This window comes from Glycine max, chromosome 3, assembly GCF_000004515.6.
Source record: "Glycine max cultivar Williams 82 chromosome 3, Glycine_max_v4.0, whole genome shotgun sequence".
NCBI classification, from domain to species: Eukaryota; Viridiplantae; Streptophyta; class Magnoliopsida; order Fabales; family Fabaceae; genus Glycine; species Glycine max.
In genome coordinates, this window is record NC_016090.4 from 37,766,407 (window position 1) to 37,783,145 (window position 16,739).

Here is a 16,739-nt window from a genome sequence, read left to right on the forward strand (position 1 = left end):
TGGATTGGATCCATCAAGCATCATCTTGAAAAATTTGTTTGGGCGGGGGCAATTTCGGCACAAGAGTAAAATCTTAATACTACTATTTATTTAATTTTTTTCGGATGAATAGAAAATTTATTTAGAATAGAGCGTGAATAAGGTTAAATAAATTCTCGTAGCAGCGTTTTGTTTTCCCACCACCGCGACCCCTTTCGCTCTCCCTCTGCGCAAACATGGTACAGATTCGTTTCTTGTTTCTTGTTTTCTGTTTTTTGTTTTCTGATTTTCGTTTGAGTGATGAAAATTGGACTGTGGTGGTGCAGTTGTTCTTCTCGTACTTCAAGGATTTGGTGGGGAGGGAAGTAATCGTGGAGCTGAAGAACGATTTGGCCATCAAAGGGACGTTGCATTCTGTTGATCAGTACCTCAACATCAAGCTCGAAAACACTAGCGTCGTCAATCAAGAAAAGTACCCTCACATGGTATCCCTCTCTCTCTCTCTCTAGGGTTTATATTTTTTCGTCTATTTGTATTTAACGTTTCCTTTGATAGTCCGTAGTTATTCGGTCTTCTGAATTTTAGGGTTTATGAAGGTTTATAATTGTTTGGTATTACGATTCAATAGATTTTCGAGTAATCACTGATAGTCTCTATTCGTAAGTTCGTAAGGTTTCTTTCTTTCTTTTTGGAATAAAATCAGGATATTTGAGTCGATTTGTTAACCTCCTCTGCTGCTCAAGGACTTCGGTGTGATGTTGATGTTGGAGGTCTGTACTCACACCAGGCCTCCTTTTATCTTAGTATTGAAAAAACAAAATTAGTTTTTAATAGTATTGTTAAATTTTGGTTTTTAACTGTGCCGAATGTCGAATGGCTTTGTTTTTTTTTTTTTTTTTTTGTAATAGAATTGTTAAAATTTAAAAGTTGTTTCGATTTTGTTTATCAAACGATGAAGTGTTAAAGCGTTTGGCACATGTTAAATAATGAGATTGTTCTGTAATGAGTATTCAAATTGAGTATTGGTGTGCCTATGGTTACTGGTTAATTTTGAATTGAGTCGTAGATTATGATTTGAATTGTATATCAGTACATGTGAATTGGAAGTTGAGGTAGAAGACTTCATTTGAAAGTAGTTAAAGGGAACCATGTCCTTGTTATACGTTCTTCTGTTTGTGTGATTGAGACAGTGAGGTGATGCAAGTTTTTCCTTTAAACTCATCACAGGGGTGGTAATATGTTTACACTGCAAGATTTCTAATTAAAAAAAATGAAGAGAAAAAATTATGCTTTCAATGTTTTGATTATAGTGGTTTGATTAATTGATCCAGGATTTCTGGGTTTTATTTGTGTAACTGTAATAGCCTGATTGATGTTAGAATTCTTTGTCTATTGGGTTATTAATAGAAACATTGAAATATATGATTACATATTGTCCACCTTCTTGGTTCCTTTTTTGGGCCAATGTCAGGATTCTCATTTTTGTGGATACTCATAGCCTGTAGTTTGTCATTTGTCACTCTTCTATTTGCCTGTATATACATTTCTATGAAATGGACGTGCATTGAAAGTGTGTGGGTATGTTTGCATCTGATAAGTTGCCTCTGATACTTCAAAATTTTGCTAAATGTCAAGGATAAGTCTAGCAAACAGTGGCTGAAGTTTAAGGATTTGACTGAGGCTGCTAATGCTCATCTTTCCTATTTCTTTTATGTTGAGTATGGAGAGATTGAAATGGTTAAACTTATATCTCGTAGATTGTTGGAAATTGGGAAGTATGACGGGATTCTGGAGTTCATATATTTGGTAGCTGTGTTTTAAAGGGGATGCTTGATTGTGTTTTAAGTTTATGGCCCTTAATTAAGGTTATTTTGGTACACCATTAAGAAAAGACATGAATATAGTGAATTTGATGTTTAGAAGATATAAATACCGAAGGTATGTTGCGATAATAGAATAGATAAACGAGGGATACTCATTTTAAGGATATCATTGCAAAAGGATTTCTGAATACTGCTTTGGGTACGAGAGAATCAAACATTAGATTGAGGGGAGATTTATACCTATTTCTCAAATGTCCTGTTGAATGACAAAATAAGAAAAAATTAGATAGCTGAGTTTTCTTTTCCTAGTTAATTTTGTTAGCCTTAATTTGGTATATGATCTGAGTAGCTTTAATGTTGATTTGATTTTGATTCTCTTTATATATAGTCAGTAATGTGTGACTATTTGGTGTCAGCTTTCTGTAAGGAACTGCTTCATCAGAGGTTCGGTAGTGAGATATGTGCAATTGCCTCCAGAAGGTGTGGACATTGAATTATTGCACGATGCCACAAGAAGAGAAGCTCGGGGCGGTTAATGTCTTCATTTTGTGTTGTAATCTTATTTAATGAGAGAATTCAGTGGGCTTCCATAAGGTGGATGTTATCCTTCCTACTGCAGAAGGAAACTCTTTTCAGATGTTAAGGCTATGTAACTGCATTGCTTTTTCCTTCCCCTAGTGCCTCTATTTTCAAAGAAATATCACCAAGTATAATGCGTATATATATATAGCTAAGTGCGTCAGATATAGGAAGTGATGATTACATCGTCTTTAAAAAGATGGCTTTAATTTCTATAAACGGCGTGTAATTTTTTGCTATTTTAAGATTTTTGAACAAATTAAAAATCTTAATTTTAAAATTAAACAAAATTTAATGTTAATTGTATTATTTTTTTACTTATTTAAAGCCATAAAATTAATAGTGTTTTAAAGGCTCTTGGACTCTTTAGCTTTCAAAGGCTCTTGGACTCTTTAGCTTTCAAAGGCTTGTTTAGCGAGCATGTCTCTCGCTAATTCTCGTTAAGTGAGAGTAAGTGAAAATTTGCATAGTGAATATGGGCGTGTTAAGCGTGAGAAGAGACAACGTCTTTGTTGGGCGGGTTGGCTGTGCGCTGGGCGTGTAGATCTCTGACTTATTCTCTTCTAGGGTTTCTCATTTGCTAAACGGATGCATTTTGCTTAGTTAATTTGTCTCACTAAGCGAGTCATCAACAACTTTGGTCTGAAATTGAGTTGGATTCTACATTAGGTCACAAAATTGGAGTTTCTACTCTATAAAATCACTCAATAAAAAAAATATGTAAAATTTCTAAAAAAGAACCATAAATTGAAGGCACATTGTTATTTTCTTACAACTTTTTAATATCAAACTAACTCATGAATAGCAACTACCAGACACCTGATTCAAGAATTGAAGCTCTTGTACCAAATGATAAACCACTTAAGATCATCTTGAAAACATGTATAAAAAGAAAGGAACTTGACCCTAACCGCGACCTATCGGTAGAACTAATAACTAATGTGCATAAGTATATTATGTAATTAAGACATGTAAGAATTATCAATTTTTTCATCTTTTATTGTTTCTTTTTGTGTGAATCATTAGAATTTTGGCGTCCCCTGAGTTTTTGTGTAGTAGATGCCTAAACTCTTATAAACAAGAGGAGAAAATGGACATCTTGCTGGGGAGCAAAACAAAAAGCCTAGAGCTCGATGAAGAAGAGGAAGACAACCATTAGGAGCCATTAACTACCTCCACACCCATCTTTCTTCCATTCCTCCACACATTTTCATCCTTTTTTTGTATAGTTAAGACTCTCATGACAATGAGAGGCTAAACCACTCATTGTTAGGGTGCTTTCCATCAAACTCTCTTATTGATGTAATGACTCTTACTATTGATAATTGTTGATTATGAGTATATATTGGGGATTAAATTATAGAGGAAGCTGTAATTTTTCTCTTTTTATTTTTCTTTTTTGAGCAAATAATTTTTAAATTAACATCATTTAAGTTTTTGTGTAGAGAATATTAAAAGTGATGAATTTATGAAGCTTAGTGAGTAAAATAAAGCCTATATAAGCAGGAATAATTAAGGAAATCAGAGCTAATTAAGAAAAACAAGCTAATTAAGGAAAGAAAGGCTCTAAGGAAAGAATGACTAATTAAGGAAAAAATACTAATTGAGAAAATAATGACTAATTAAGGAAAACATAATACTTAAGGAAAAAAGACTAATTAGGAAAAGAAGGACTAATACTAAGGTAATCAGACTAATTCAAAAGCCCACTAATCTACACATATAAAAGAAGAATAGAAATGAAGGAGAATACACACATAGACAAATTCCTTATAGAAAGCAAATGCTAGAAGAAGAAGAAGCAAGCAATGAGAGCTTGTCACGATCCACCCTTGGCCATGACCGACGCACAAACTATGACTTTCTTAGTCTGACTAGTCTATCCTATATAAAATAACCTGTAAAAAAACACATAATATATCTAGACAAATATATATATATATATATATATATATATATATATATATATATATATATATATATATATATATATATATATCATTCCATCCATTTAATATCAAGGTTTCAGGTCACAACACAGACCCTTAGCATATTGTCCAAAATTCACTAATAACAATGTTGATTATAAATACTAGTCATCAAGTGTCTCAAAACATCATAAGTTCATCATCATCATATCTATAAGAGAGAATCATTTACATATCCAAAATAAAGGAATTCTCTCTAAATCTATTACTACCCTGGTCCCTATAGCTACATTATACTAGAGTTACAAACAAAATATCCATCAGATGCAATGGAGACCTACCAAAATATAATCAAATTCCTGGGTATGCTAGCAAATCCCAGGAAGTCAGTTACTCCACTATTGTGTATCTGAGAAAATGAAATAAAAATAGGGGGTAAGTCACAAGAACTTAGTGAGAGCATAATATACAAAGCGGACAGATAGGAGAGCACAACATAGCATGAGTCTTTACATCCAAAGAAATTTAAAAAAAATGGCATTAAATAAATAACTAAATAAAATACACTTGCTTTTAAAAATTAGTACTCAAAGAAATATAATTTCAGAACTACTCATAAACTGGTATTCAAGAATAAACACTTTATAATCAAACATTCATTCCACTATGTGCACATAGACCACATTATCTCTTCGTTGTGGCGAACGGTAATTATATGACTACGACATTTAGCTTGTAGGCTACATTATCTATTCGTTGCAGCAAATGGAACATATAAATATACTATGAGTTTCTTACTCATAGGCTACATTATCTCTTCGTTGTAGCAAATGACAATTATAATCATACTATGAGAATTTTACTCATAGGCTACATTATCTCTTCGTTGTAGCAAACGACAAATATAATTATATTATGAGGATTTTATTCATAGATTACATTATCTATTCGTTGTAGCAAATGGAAAATATATCAATACTATGAGAAATTGACTCATAGGCTGCATTATCTCTTCGTTGTAGCAAACGACAATTATCATAAACTCACAATAATTAAAATAAATAAATAATTCCACATTCATCCTTTTATATAATATCAAAATCTAAAAAAAAACAAATTTCCAAGATCATAAAGAATATATATATTTTTTAAGTTTAATTGCTTCTCCTAAAGGAATTTTAAAAATGTCGCTAAGTAGATTAACTACTCACCTAAATAACACAACCAATGTCTTCCACTATTGTTGGGAAGATCAACCACCGTATTTTTTACAGGATCTAAGCATTTAAAACAATAGAACAAGGGATTAGACGAAATCCCCAGTTTTAGCAAACCTAGGGTTTTGAGGAAACCACAATAAATCCCTAATACTTTGTTTCTAACCCTTTTCATACAACCCATAACTAATCAGTGCTATAAAATACTCATCTAACACAATGGGTCATAAACATTTACCTTAAAGAGATCAAATAGAAAAATCTAAGGAAATGAGTAGTGTTTCCCCCTTTTTCCTATCACCTTCTTGTGCTTGGAAAGACACAAGGATGCAAAAAACTTGAAAATTTTGGAACAATGGAAGGAGATGAGTGAAAGATTGAGAGATTAATTTTTTGGGGAAGATGAGATAGGGTTTTAGGGAGGGGTAGGTTACTGCAAAAAGAAAAAAAAGTTTGGAAATGGGGAGGGGTCTCAGGGTTTAAAACTGGAAGGGGGGGGGGGGGAGGTCCTGGGTAATGGAAAGGGGGGGTGGGGTTGTATTATTATTATTATTTTTTAGTGAAACGGTGCGTTTCAGAGTCATTCCCTTTCTTGTGCTTAATATTATTGCATGTGGCTTGATCACTCATTTGCATGGTAAGTTTTAGGGATAACGTTGGAAAACTTTATTTTCTAATAGAACTGGGAAATGGTATCTAAAGAAAGTCATCACTAGGGATATGTTGATATTTGTTTAGTTTGTTATACATCTTTATTCTTAATGCAATTTACTATTTTAGTTCTGCAAAGGGATTTGGAAGAGGAAATAGATAAATTAGGCTCTTTTATACGGGGGACCAAAGTTAGAGTATATTAGTAGATGCAGATGTAAATTGAAATAATTATAAATAGAAAAAAATCATTAATATTACATCAAAAAATAGTTCTGATAGGTTAAGTTCCCAACATTCTCATCTTCTGTATTTCCTTCTACAATAATATTGGATTTTCTGTCCCTAATTAATTTATGTTTAATTCTTTTTCTTATTTGATTTAATTTTGTATCAATTTAAATTACTGTTTTTCTACAAATTTTTCAAATCGTTTTCTTAATCAAATATTCATCTACCTAAGTACAAACAAAGTCTCTATGAGTACGATACTTGGACTTCCATTTTAACTTTACTACTTGGGACGCATTGATGCACTTGTCAATCCATTAACAATTATCTGTTTAATGTTATTTTCAGTTTTATTGTATCTTTATGTGCTTATTCACATGGATTTGGTTTGATCACCCATATATATTCTATGTTTAGGGTTTAGACATTGAAAATAATCCTTAGAATTGGAAAAAACATCTAAATGTTTCATTGCTAGGGATAGTGTGAGGCTTTTTAGCCTGTTTATGCATCTTCATTAGTCGTAAGATTCAAATAGTTAGTTCTTGAGTGATTAAGAAAAAAATTAGGAGAATTAGGCTCTCTCATGTGTAGACATGGCAATGGGGCGGGACGGGACAGGTACGGGTATTCTCTCCTCAATCCCTTACCCCGACTCCCTAACATATCCCGATACTCATACCCAATACCCGACGGACTTAAGTTTATTATCCCATCCTCGTACCCGTCGGGTATCGGGTATCCCCGACCCCGTCCCATACCCAATACAAATTAGAAAAATATTTTTTTGTAAAAAAAATATTAAAAAATTGATTTTAGAAAAAATAAATTGATTGTTAAACATTTATTTTTAACTACTTATATATCAATAAATTTATTATAGCGCACGTGTCTACAAAAATCGTTAATAAAATAATATTAAATTATATAAAAATTCTAAAATAAAATTAACTAGTAATAAAAAATCTATGCATTTTGATTAAATTATGCAAAAATTCTAAAGATTTTAAGTGGCGGGTTCGGGTTCGGGGTCAGGACAGATCTAGTAATCCCATATCCGTACCCAACTTTTGGTTATCGGGGAAAACCCGAACCCGAACCCATACCCGATAAACTCGGGTATTACTCGTCAAATTCGGGAGGGATTCGGGCGGGTACCCACGGGTACGAGTTTTCTTGCCATGTCTACTTATGTGAGGAGTCACAGTTAGAGTATATTAATAGATGTAGGTGATAACTTGAGTAATATTAAATTAAATAGAGAAAAATTAATTATATCGCATCAAGAGTAGTTTCGGTAGGAAAACCCCAACATATTCAAATCATGTGTTCACGATCCTTCGCCACTCCCAGTGTTTGTTTTTCTTACTCAACCATGGTTTAGATTAGTATAGTTTGTTTAATTTACAAAAGTGCATCAAATTACACTTCTTAAATCTATTTGTTAATGGTGCAAAAATTGGATACACATCATCTTTAGTACAAGCAAAATCTCTGTGGAAGCGATACTCGGTCTTACCGTTCTAAATTACTACTTGGATGAATTAGTGCACTTGCCAATGAGTTGTCAAGAACCAAAGTTATCAAAAGAAACTTGACCCAAACCGCAATCAACACTATCAGTTTTTTGACCCAAGAACAAAGGAAAAACCCTCAAAATAAAAAAACACTCAAATTTCATTAATCTTTCAATCCCCCAAGTGTTTAAGGAGTCTATTTATACTCATACTAATAATCCTAATTTAGGCCCATCACCCCTTAACGAATATAATAATTAAAAGACTTAAAAATAACAATAAAAGATCGTGCATATTGGGCTTAATTATTATCTAATCAGCCCAATATTAATAGTTCACCAAAATTGATCAACTCAACCCATGAATGCTTCTTGTCTTATAAATTGGATTTTCCAAAATGATTCTTCAAGTTGACCTCAAAACACCTTCGTCGATTTGTACGAGAGTAACCCAATTAGATGCAATCCTTAATTCACGTTGATCTTCTTTCTCTTTGATATTTAGAATCAGGCCTTGCAATGCTTACTTCGTCCTCTTAGTCTTAGACCTTGTTATAGAACCTTCAATCTCTTGTAAAGGATCATTAGACATAATGATTGCACCTCCATCATCACCTTGTCATAGGACCTCCAAACTCTTGACCAATGACGTGTGTCTTTGAGCAAGGTTTTGAGTATTATAAATGAATTTTTTTCTCTATAGTGATAAAGAAGATGCAAAATAAATATATAGTGCGAGTGAAATTGTTTCAAATCCATGAGTAACATATAGGTTTTGAGTATTATAAATGAAATTGTTTCAATAGTTCAATAACCATTATATTTAATTTATATTGCATATAAAGAAAATGGGAAATCAACATTTAGTTCAAGTAAAATTGGTTCTCGATTTTTTAAGGTAAAATCTTGAGTTTTAGCATTGTAAACAAAGAAAACATAATCCAGGCGATTGCTGATTAATAAATATTAGTCATGCACAATGACAAACAATACAAATACAAATAATGAGGATGCGAAATCAACATATATTCAAAGTAAAATTGGTTCTCGAATCTTTTAAGTAAAAACTCGGACTTTAACATATTGTAGACAAAGAAAACATAATTCTGTCAGAGTTCTGATAAATATCAGTCACAGACAATGACAAACAACACAAATAAAGTAGAAGCAAAATCAAATATTTAGTTCAAGTAAATTTGATTCATAAATCTTTTAAATAAACTCAAGTTTTAACATTGTAGACGAAGCAAACATAATTTAATTGAGTTTTGATAAATATCGGTGATCGACAATGACAATTAAACAATATAGATAAAGAAGATGCAAAATCTAATTTTGTTCCAGTAAAATTGATTTTTGATTTTTTTAATAAGAAAAATATTAAATTTCAAAATGGTAGACTAAAAAACATAATTCAGTCAATTTGTAACAAATATTAGTGATCAGCAAAATATGGAGAACAACAGTAATGTGAGTAATGATATATATATATATATATATATAAAGATGGTAACGGAGGGAAAATCAGAATTCGAGTGAAGGCATGAACGTGGCGAATTAAAGTGAGGGAGAAAGCAAAACGCAAAACAGAAGCGAGAGAATTTTCGTCATCATTTATAAATGTCGCGGTCGAACCGTCCCATGCACAATTCTGCTCTGTACTCAGACTGATCACATTCTCTTCTCTTGTTTTCTCTAAATTCCCTAACAATGGCGCTTCCCGCGCAAACCAGTGAGGTTGATGCATGGGAAGCGGTCCTCCGTCAAACGAAGGTGGCCGTGGATACCAACGCCGATCCTAACGCGTGGGCCTTGGGAGTGACGTCGACGCTTCGCTCCTCCGCCGTCACCCTCCCTTCTGTCGAACTCGCTTACCGCTTGGTCTCTTTCTTCTTTTGGGACAACCACTGCGCCACCGCGTGGAAGCTTCTGCACACCGCCATGTCCCTCAACTTGCTCCCTTCCTCCCTCCTCATGGCTCTTCTCTCCGCCACGTACCATTTCTTCTTCCCTCAGTCATTTCCGTTTTCACGTTCTTCGAATTAATTTAATTGATTTTATATATGTATTTATCTTGCAATTGTTTCCTGAATGTGCATTTTCGGTGGCATATACTTATTCATTAGTATGTGTATTGATTTGAAGATGTAGAATGGGTGAAATTCGTACTGTGACGTCGCGGTTTTGCTCAATTCGGCTCCATACTTAAGCATCGGTGGTTACTAGAATAGATTTTCTGCGTGGTTGTGACGTTGATGGTTAAGATGGAGAAAAGGTTAACTAGTTTTGGTCTATTAGGAAATGAAACTTTGATGCTATTAGAGCATGTTTGGAACTGCGTCAATAACTCCAAATATGTGCGTCTTGACGAACACTCTCCACAGTAGCTTATCCACACTACTAGAAAAATAATATTTTACAACGTTAAATCCATGATGGTTTCTTTGAAACTGTCTTAAAATAAAACACAATGGTAAATTTGTAAATAAAAGTAAATGAACAACGATGGTTTTTGAAAGAATTCATCTTAAAAAAAACAGTGACAAATTTGTAAATAAAAGTAAATGAGCAACAATGGTTTTTGGAAAGAAATCGCCATAAAATAAAACATGGCGGCCATTAAAGACTAAGCGTGTGTTTGTTTAGTTGTTGGGTGGAGTTGAGCCTGCGTTTCAAAGTGTCGAAAATGGCATTCTGTGAGAAGCACGGAGCGACTTGCTTTTGCTTTCAGATGAACATCTGTTACGTTGAGGCGCACGACAAAACAAACACACTATAAGGTGCATGTTTGTTTTGGCGTTACAATTTCCGTTCAATGGAAAACTGACGTGTATTCAAACACGCTAAATTGATGTGAATTTGACCTCTAGAAATGTGTTTCCAAAAATGTGTTTAACCTTTTCAATATGATGGTTTTTTAAAAAAAGGTCAGTAATCGCAATTGCGGCCTCAACATAAAGGATTTTTAACTCACTATGGTCGCAATTTCTAACAATGTTAAACATCGCAAAACCGCCACAACTGCAATTTAAAAACATTCACTGATTTACTTATTTTCTACCCTGGTTATCATTTTACATTTGTTGTTGTATATTACTGCAGGGTTGTTCCAAGCAGACAACTCTACCCTACTGCTTACAGACTTTATATGGAACTCCTCAAGCAACTTGATGATATGCTTGCACGTGATTTCAGTTCTCTATATTATGAAAAGTGAGATCCAATTCCAACTGAGTTTGGTGCAAATGAATTTTATTTGTGTTAGTTTCTGAATGTGTTTAGCATTTTGAATATTCTCTAATTATGTAGGTTGGAATGTGAACTGTATCATTGCACTTGTTCAATTTGAACTGAACAAATCCCGCATGATACAACCGAAGCCTAATCTAGCTAGTGATGTTGCATTGAGTCTTTGCCTGTGTTTGGTTTGACATTGTGAAAGTTGAAACATTTGATCCACATCAAGCCATGTAGCTTTTGTGTTTTTCTTTTATTTGATGTGAAAAATTGAGAATATGTATGTTATAGACATCAATCCAAAACACTGTTCATGTCTTGGTAATTCTATTATAGTAGAAATTTGCGTTCGTAGGAGGTTGGCGTGCATTTGCTACTGCCTAATGTTTATCTTACAGGTTAAAGATTCACCATAGTAGTCTAACTTCCAAAAGAGCACTAGAATATTTAAAATGTTGGCTAGAAGTCTAGAACCTTTGTGTCTTGGTGAATCCTGTAGTTTTGAAAAACTTTGTAATATTGTTGGAAAGTTCTTGTGTATCATTCTAAAGGTTCTGTTCATATAAAAAGAGTTAAGCGACTGGAAGCGAACAAAAATATTTAAAATTTCATGCAAGGAAATTGGCACGTATGATTAAAATTTCCCTTAATAAAGAATCATGCTTGAATGATACTGACATAACTAGATGAATGCATCTGCTATCTAGTTTTCTATTTTAAATATATTATTTATCCATAACGATCATGCTTAGGTCCTGACCATTTGCAATCCCACAACAGAAATTGCTTCTTTGTTATGAATATCTTGTTTCTTTTTGGTGCTAGAGTAAGCTACTTAGGTAAAAGAAATGAAGTAAATCTCCTTAACATTTTGGAGGGTTCAAAAGTCGTGTTATGTAGGCTTTATAACTGAAGCCACATGTTGAGTTGCTGTTTTTATTTTTTAACATATCTGTCCATCAAAGGCTCAAACCATTGACCACATAAAATGAGATAATATTTTAGAGTTTGATATATTATGTTGAGAATGAGGTATTGGGTATATTTTCAGGATATGTATGTGGAAAGAAAGAAAAAATTGCATCTAGTGCATTGTTGCCAAAAGTAGATTTGCTTCTCTTCAGATTTCAATGTCATCTCCTAAGAATATATTTCATCATTTGCTATTAGATATTGACATTATCTTTTACTGCACACTAGTTAACTTGTTGACAGTTGCTTTGGTGCTTGTGGCAACCTTAGAAAACTATATCTAAAGGAACATCTTATCATAATGGAAAAACAAAAGTAGTTTCTTTCTATTTTTTAGTGTGCATTTTTCTCTATCTCTTTTTCAGAGTATGGGGAAGTTTCCTTGTGTATTTCTAAATACTAATGATTACATTTCATACCAATGGGTCCTTAGGATTATGAAATCAATTGATGAAGTTCTTCAGCTTTCTCAAGTATACAGTCAAAAGGTGTGGGAGCCGGGAGTTGTTCTGGTTGATTTTGTCTTTTCAATCGTATGGCAGTTACTTGCAGCATCATTAGATGATGAAGGGTTATTAGATCACACTGCTGAGAATAAGCCTAGATGGCTAAGCAGGTCACATGATATGAATATTGATGGACCTGACAGCTTTACTGAAAAGAAAACTGAGCAAGCAGAGGGGTTTCAGAAGAAAAATACAGCAATAGCTATTGAGATCATTGCAGAATTTTTGCAACAGAAAATGACTTCAAGGATCCTTTCCTTAGTTCATTGGAACATGTAAGAACTTAATTCTGATATACTTTATATTTGGTAAACCATCTAAATTTGAGTGACTCTCAACTAAGATTTTAGAACATTTTATTGAAGGAAAGTTATCTCTGTAGGTCATCACATTGGGGGTCTTTCATTCACCAAATGCAGCTGCTTGTATCAAATTCTTCAGTTTTTAGGAATCTGAAACATATTACTGCAGAGAGCCTTTTGCGTTGGACGCAAAATATCCATGAGGTTGTTTCTCATGAGTTAAAAAAAAAATCTAAGATGGAGACTAACTTAGTCACACCTGCTGGTTCTCTGATGCCTTTGGCTGGTCAATCTTATGGGGATAGTTGGTCTTCACTCTGGCTTCCTATTGATCTTATCCTGGAAGATGCTTTGGATGGAGCACAAGTGGCAGCATTTAGTGCTATTGAAATTATTACCGGTATGCTTATTATTTTTTTTAAGTCATAATGTTGGGTAAAATTCCTACACAAAGAAGAATATCAAATTATAATCAGAAAACACTGAGAAAATATACATCCAAGAGATCCAATGTCATTTTTAAGTTGCCTAAATCACCACAAAAAATGATTTTATTGAATCCCACAAATAGTAATGAATCTATTCCTTACATGAACCCAAAACCCAAGATTCCCAAATATCATATCACTGATAAATTTTGTAGCAGGCCAGTGTTTTACCTACCAGCTTTCATATTACAACACACCTCTCTGTCAATTATTTTCCTTAGTGGTGGAGGGCCCAAATCCCCACATGCATGCACAATCTCTCATTAATTGGCCTTGTTATAATCTTTGTCACAAACTTGAAGAACATGTGCTCAAGTCAGATCCCCTATTTTCTCTTTGACTTCATTTTCTTTCTTTCCTATGTTCAACACCTCAAAATGTATTTTGGAACTAATTCCTCTTTGCTAAGACATGATCTGTTTACTTCCACGACCAAACTCCTTTTTTTTAATTTATAAATTTAAGAAACTCTTATGAACTTTTATGTAGGACCAAACCATTAGGGTACAAAAGACTCTTTCTTGTGACCTATAGTGAAAGTGAGAAGCAGACTTGTCCTTGACAGACCCCCTCCTTGACTAACATAGATTTTCTTGAAATATTTTCTTCCTTGATTTCTCCAACGTCCAATCCAAGTTTTCCTTTTATAAGGCTATAGATAAGGAAGGGATCCTAATTTATAGGATCATGCTAATAATTACTAACAATGATCCTAATAAAAATCAAAACTGGAACTCAAGGATTCTGTTACACAAAATCTTATCAAGACAAAAACCATAAACAAAATTCAAAATGAAAAACAATATAAAGAAATCCTAAATATAAAAAATAATCCTTATCAGCCAAAAATTATGCTTTTCCTCTGATAATATTGTTTCTCCACAAATGCATCCACATCAGAAATATTCACCGATAATAATTCCAGCAATTAAACCCATTCCAGGATTATTATTGGTGAATATTTCTGATGTGGATGCAATTGTGGGGAAACCAATTAATTGCTGGTCCTAACATAGTATTGATTAATTAATAGTATTCCCACTTGAAAGATTCTACTTGTATTATTTTTCAACATCAGTTTTCTAGTGTGGAGAGAGATGGTAGACTGTGAAGTATCAAATAGTTTGAACAGCACTTACCCTTGAATATGGAGTTTTGAATTAGGACTTGCTTTTGAACTAAAGCACTTGGCAGAAAAGATTCTTGGCAGGGATGGAACAAAAAAAGATTCTTGGGGGGGAGGGGGGGGGGCAAAAATTTAACAACAATGACTAATTTTTTTCTTCAAAATCATGATATTCTTTGGTTCTTGATTTGATAAAACTCTTTCGTAATTTTTTGGGTAATGAATGTCTTTGTAATCTCCTTTTCAATATAAATAGTCAAAGTATTTGCATATCACTGGATGTAATCCATGATCACTATATTAATAGCTTTCATTTATTCTTGTTGAATTCTTCTACATTTTAATGTCGTTCATCAAGCTTAGAATCCCGTGATGAAATATTTGAAGCTTGTGGCATACAAGTAGGTTGAGATGGATCAAAGTTATTGTTTTCTTTCTTTTTTGAATCTTTCAAGGATTTATTTTTGGGCTTCCTTTAGAAACTAATAATTTCAAGATCTTCATTATGGTTTTACACAATAAAATTAATACAGATCTTACTAAACCTTTTGATTCAAGTCAAAGAGAGAGTAGAAACTAGAAACTGATATTCCCTTGCCTAAAAAACATTAACGCCTTCTAACATCACCTTGTTGGAAAGCTTCCTTAATTGCGGACACCCCAAGCCCACCTTAATTATGTCCTCTTTGGACTGGCTTAATTGCAACCTCAAGGGGTGTGTTTATCCCCACGTTGCCTAGAGATATGGGTTCAATAGAGCTAATAAAACTTTCCTCACTTTTGTAAGTGAGTTTTGTGTGGTGTATTTAGGTCCTAAGCCCAAATTCTAAGACATCTAATTGTAGATTGCTAGGATCATGCCAAACCGCACCACAGTGACAGCCTTTCTTGCAGACAGAAAGTATTAAAAAATGACCAGCAAATGATCTAGAGAAATGGCAAAATACTGAATGAGGAAAAGGTTATTACAGAATCAAAAACTTGCCTTGTAACAAAGAGAATTGCTGCTATTTCTATAAAAAAAAATTGTTGGAAGATGAAGGGAAAGATATGTGAATAGTGATCTCAAGTTTTTCCTTGTGAGGATTATGACATGGAAAATCAATCCAAATCAAAATGACATCTTTTGAGTGAGAGTTGAACTGAATACTTGATTTGAATGACAAACTTTCTTTTATTCTATTTTTTTCAAATCAGTGTTATTTATTTGGAGTTGTAATTGCAGGTATGGTGAAGACTTTACATGTAGTTAATGGCACTATGTGGCACAATACATTTTTGGGTTTATGGGTTGCAGCACTGCGTCTGGTTCAAAGGGTTGGAATTATTCTAACAGAAAAGGTATGGAGCTGTATGAATTCTCCCGGAAATATTGCTTGATGAATTTATTTGTGTATGATCATTAATAAGGAAAGACTATACTACAAGTCGTTTACATTTTACTTTGTGTTGTCACATGGCACTTTTACATTTAATTGATTAACTGGTTCTTTAAAAAATGTCTAGTCACACTGGAAAATTGCATGCAATTGAACAGTGCATCTTCACATAACAACAATTATTATGCAACCTGTTATTTTAGGAGAGGGATTTAAAAGAAGGTCCTATACCTCGCCTTGATACCTGCATGTGTATGTTACTGAGCATTACAACCCTCGTGGTAACTAATATTATAGAAGAAGAGGAAGGTCAACTTATTGAAGAACCTGAACATAGCCCTACAAATCAAGGGAAAAATAAACTGGCTCTGGGGAAGTGTCATGGGGAATTGATTACCAGCTTACAGCTATTGGGTGATTATGAGTCCTTACTGACACCACCTCAACTTGTTCTTGTGGAAGCCAATCAAGCTGCTGCCAAAGCTATTGTGTTCTTATCAGGAAACCCTGTTGGTAGTGGATGCTTCAAATATATGAGCACGAATGACATGCCGATGAAATGTTGTGAGTAAATTCTTATGTTGTGGTTATCTGTGAAGTTTTTTTTTCTTTTTCTGTAGCATTTGTACTTCTAATTGATATGTATCCTTTTTATAATTTTATTGTTATGTTCTAACTGAGGCAGAGCTAGGGTTAAACTACTGGAGTGGACCAAAGTTAAAATAATCCAAGCAATCTATGGAAAGATAGAAAATCTGTTGGGCTGATAAACTGTATATGCATTTTACAAACAAAATCCAGGTCT

General features: G+C 33.5%; 2 protein-coding genes across 2 annotated transcripts; both read left to right on the plus strand.

Moving 5' to 3' along the window:
- LOC102665888 (sm-like protein LSM2) lies at positions 1–2,474 on the plus strand. The gene is made up of 3 exons (XM_006576822.4): positions 1–218; positions 306–464; positions 2,219–2,474. Exons 1-3 carry the CDS (start codon positions 216–218, stop codon positions 2,336–2,338), a joined length of 282 nt encoding a protein of 93 aa, XP_006576885.1. The 5' UTR covers positions 1–215; the 3' UTR covers positions 2,339–2,474.
- Positions 2,475–13,178: 10,704 nt separating this feature from the next.
- On the plus strand, positions 13,179–16,506 carry LOC121174577 (mediator of RNA polymerase II transcription subunit 33A-like). Its single transcript, XM_041013949.1, has 3 exons — positions 13,179–13,341; positions 15,769–15,896; positions 16,138–16,506. The coding sequence occupies exons 1-3, from the start codon at positions 13,179–13,181 to the stop codon at positions 16,504–16,506; spliced, it is 660 nt and encodes a 219-aa protein (XP_040869883.1).
- The last annotated feature ends 233 nt before the right edge of the window (positions 16,507–16,739 follow it).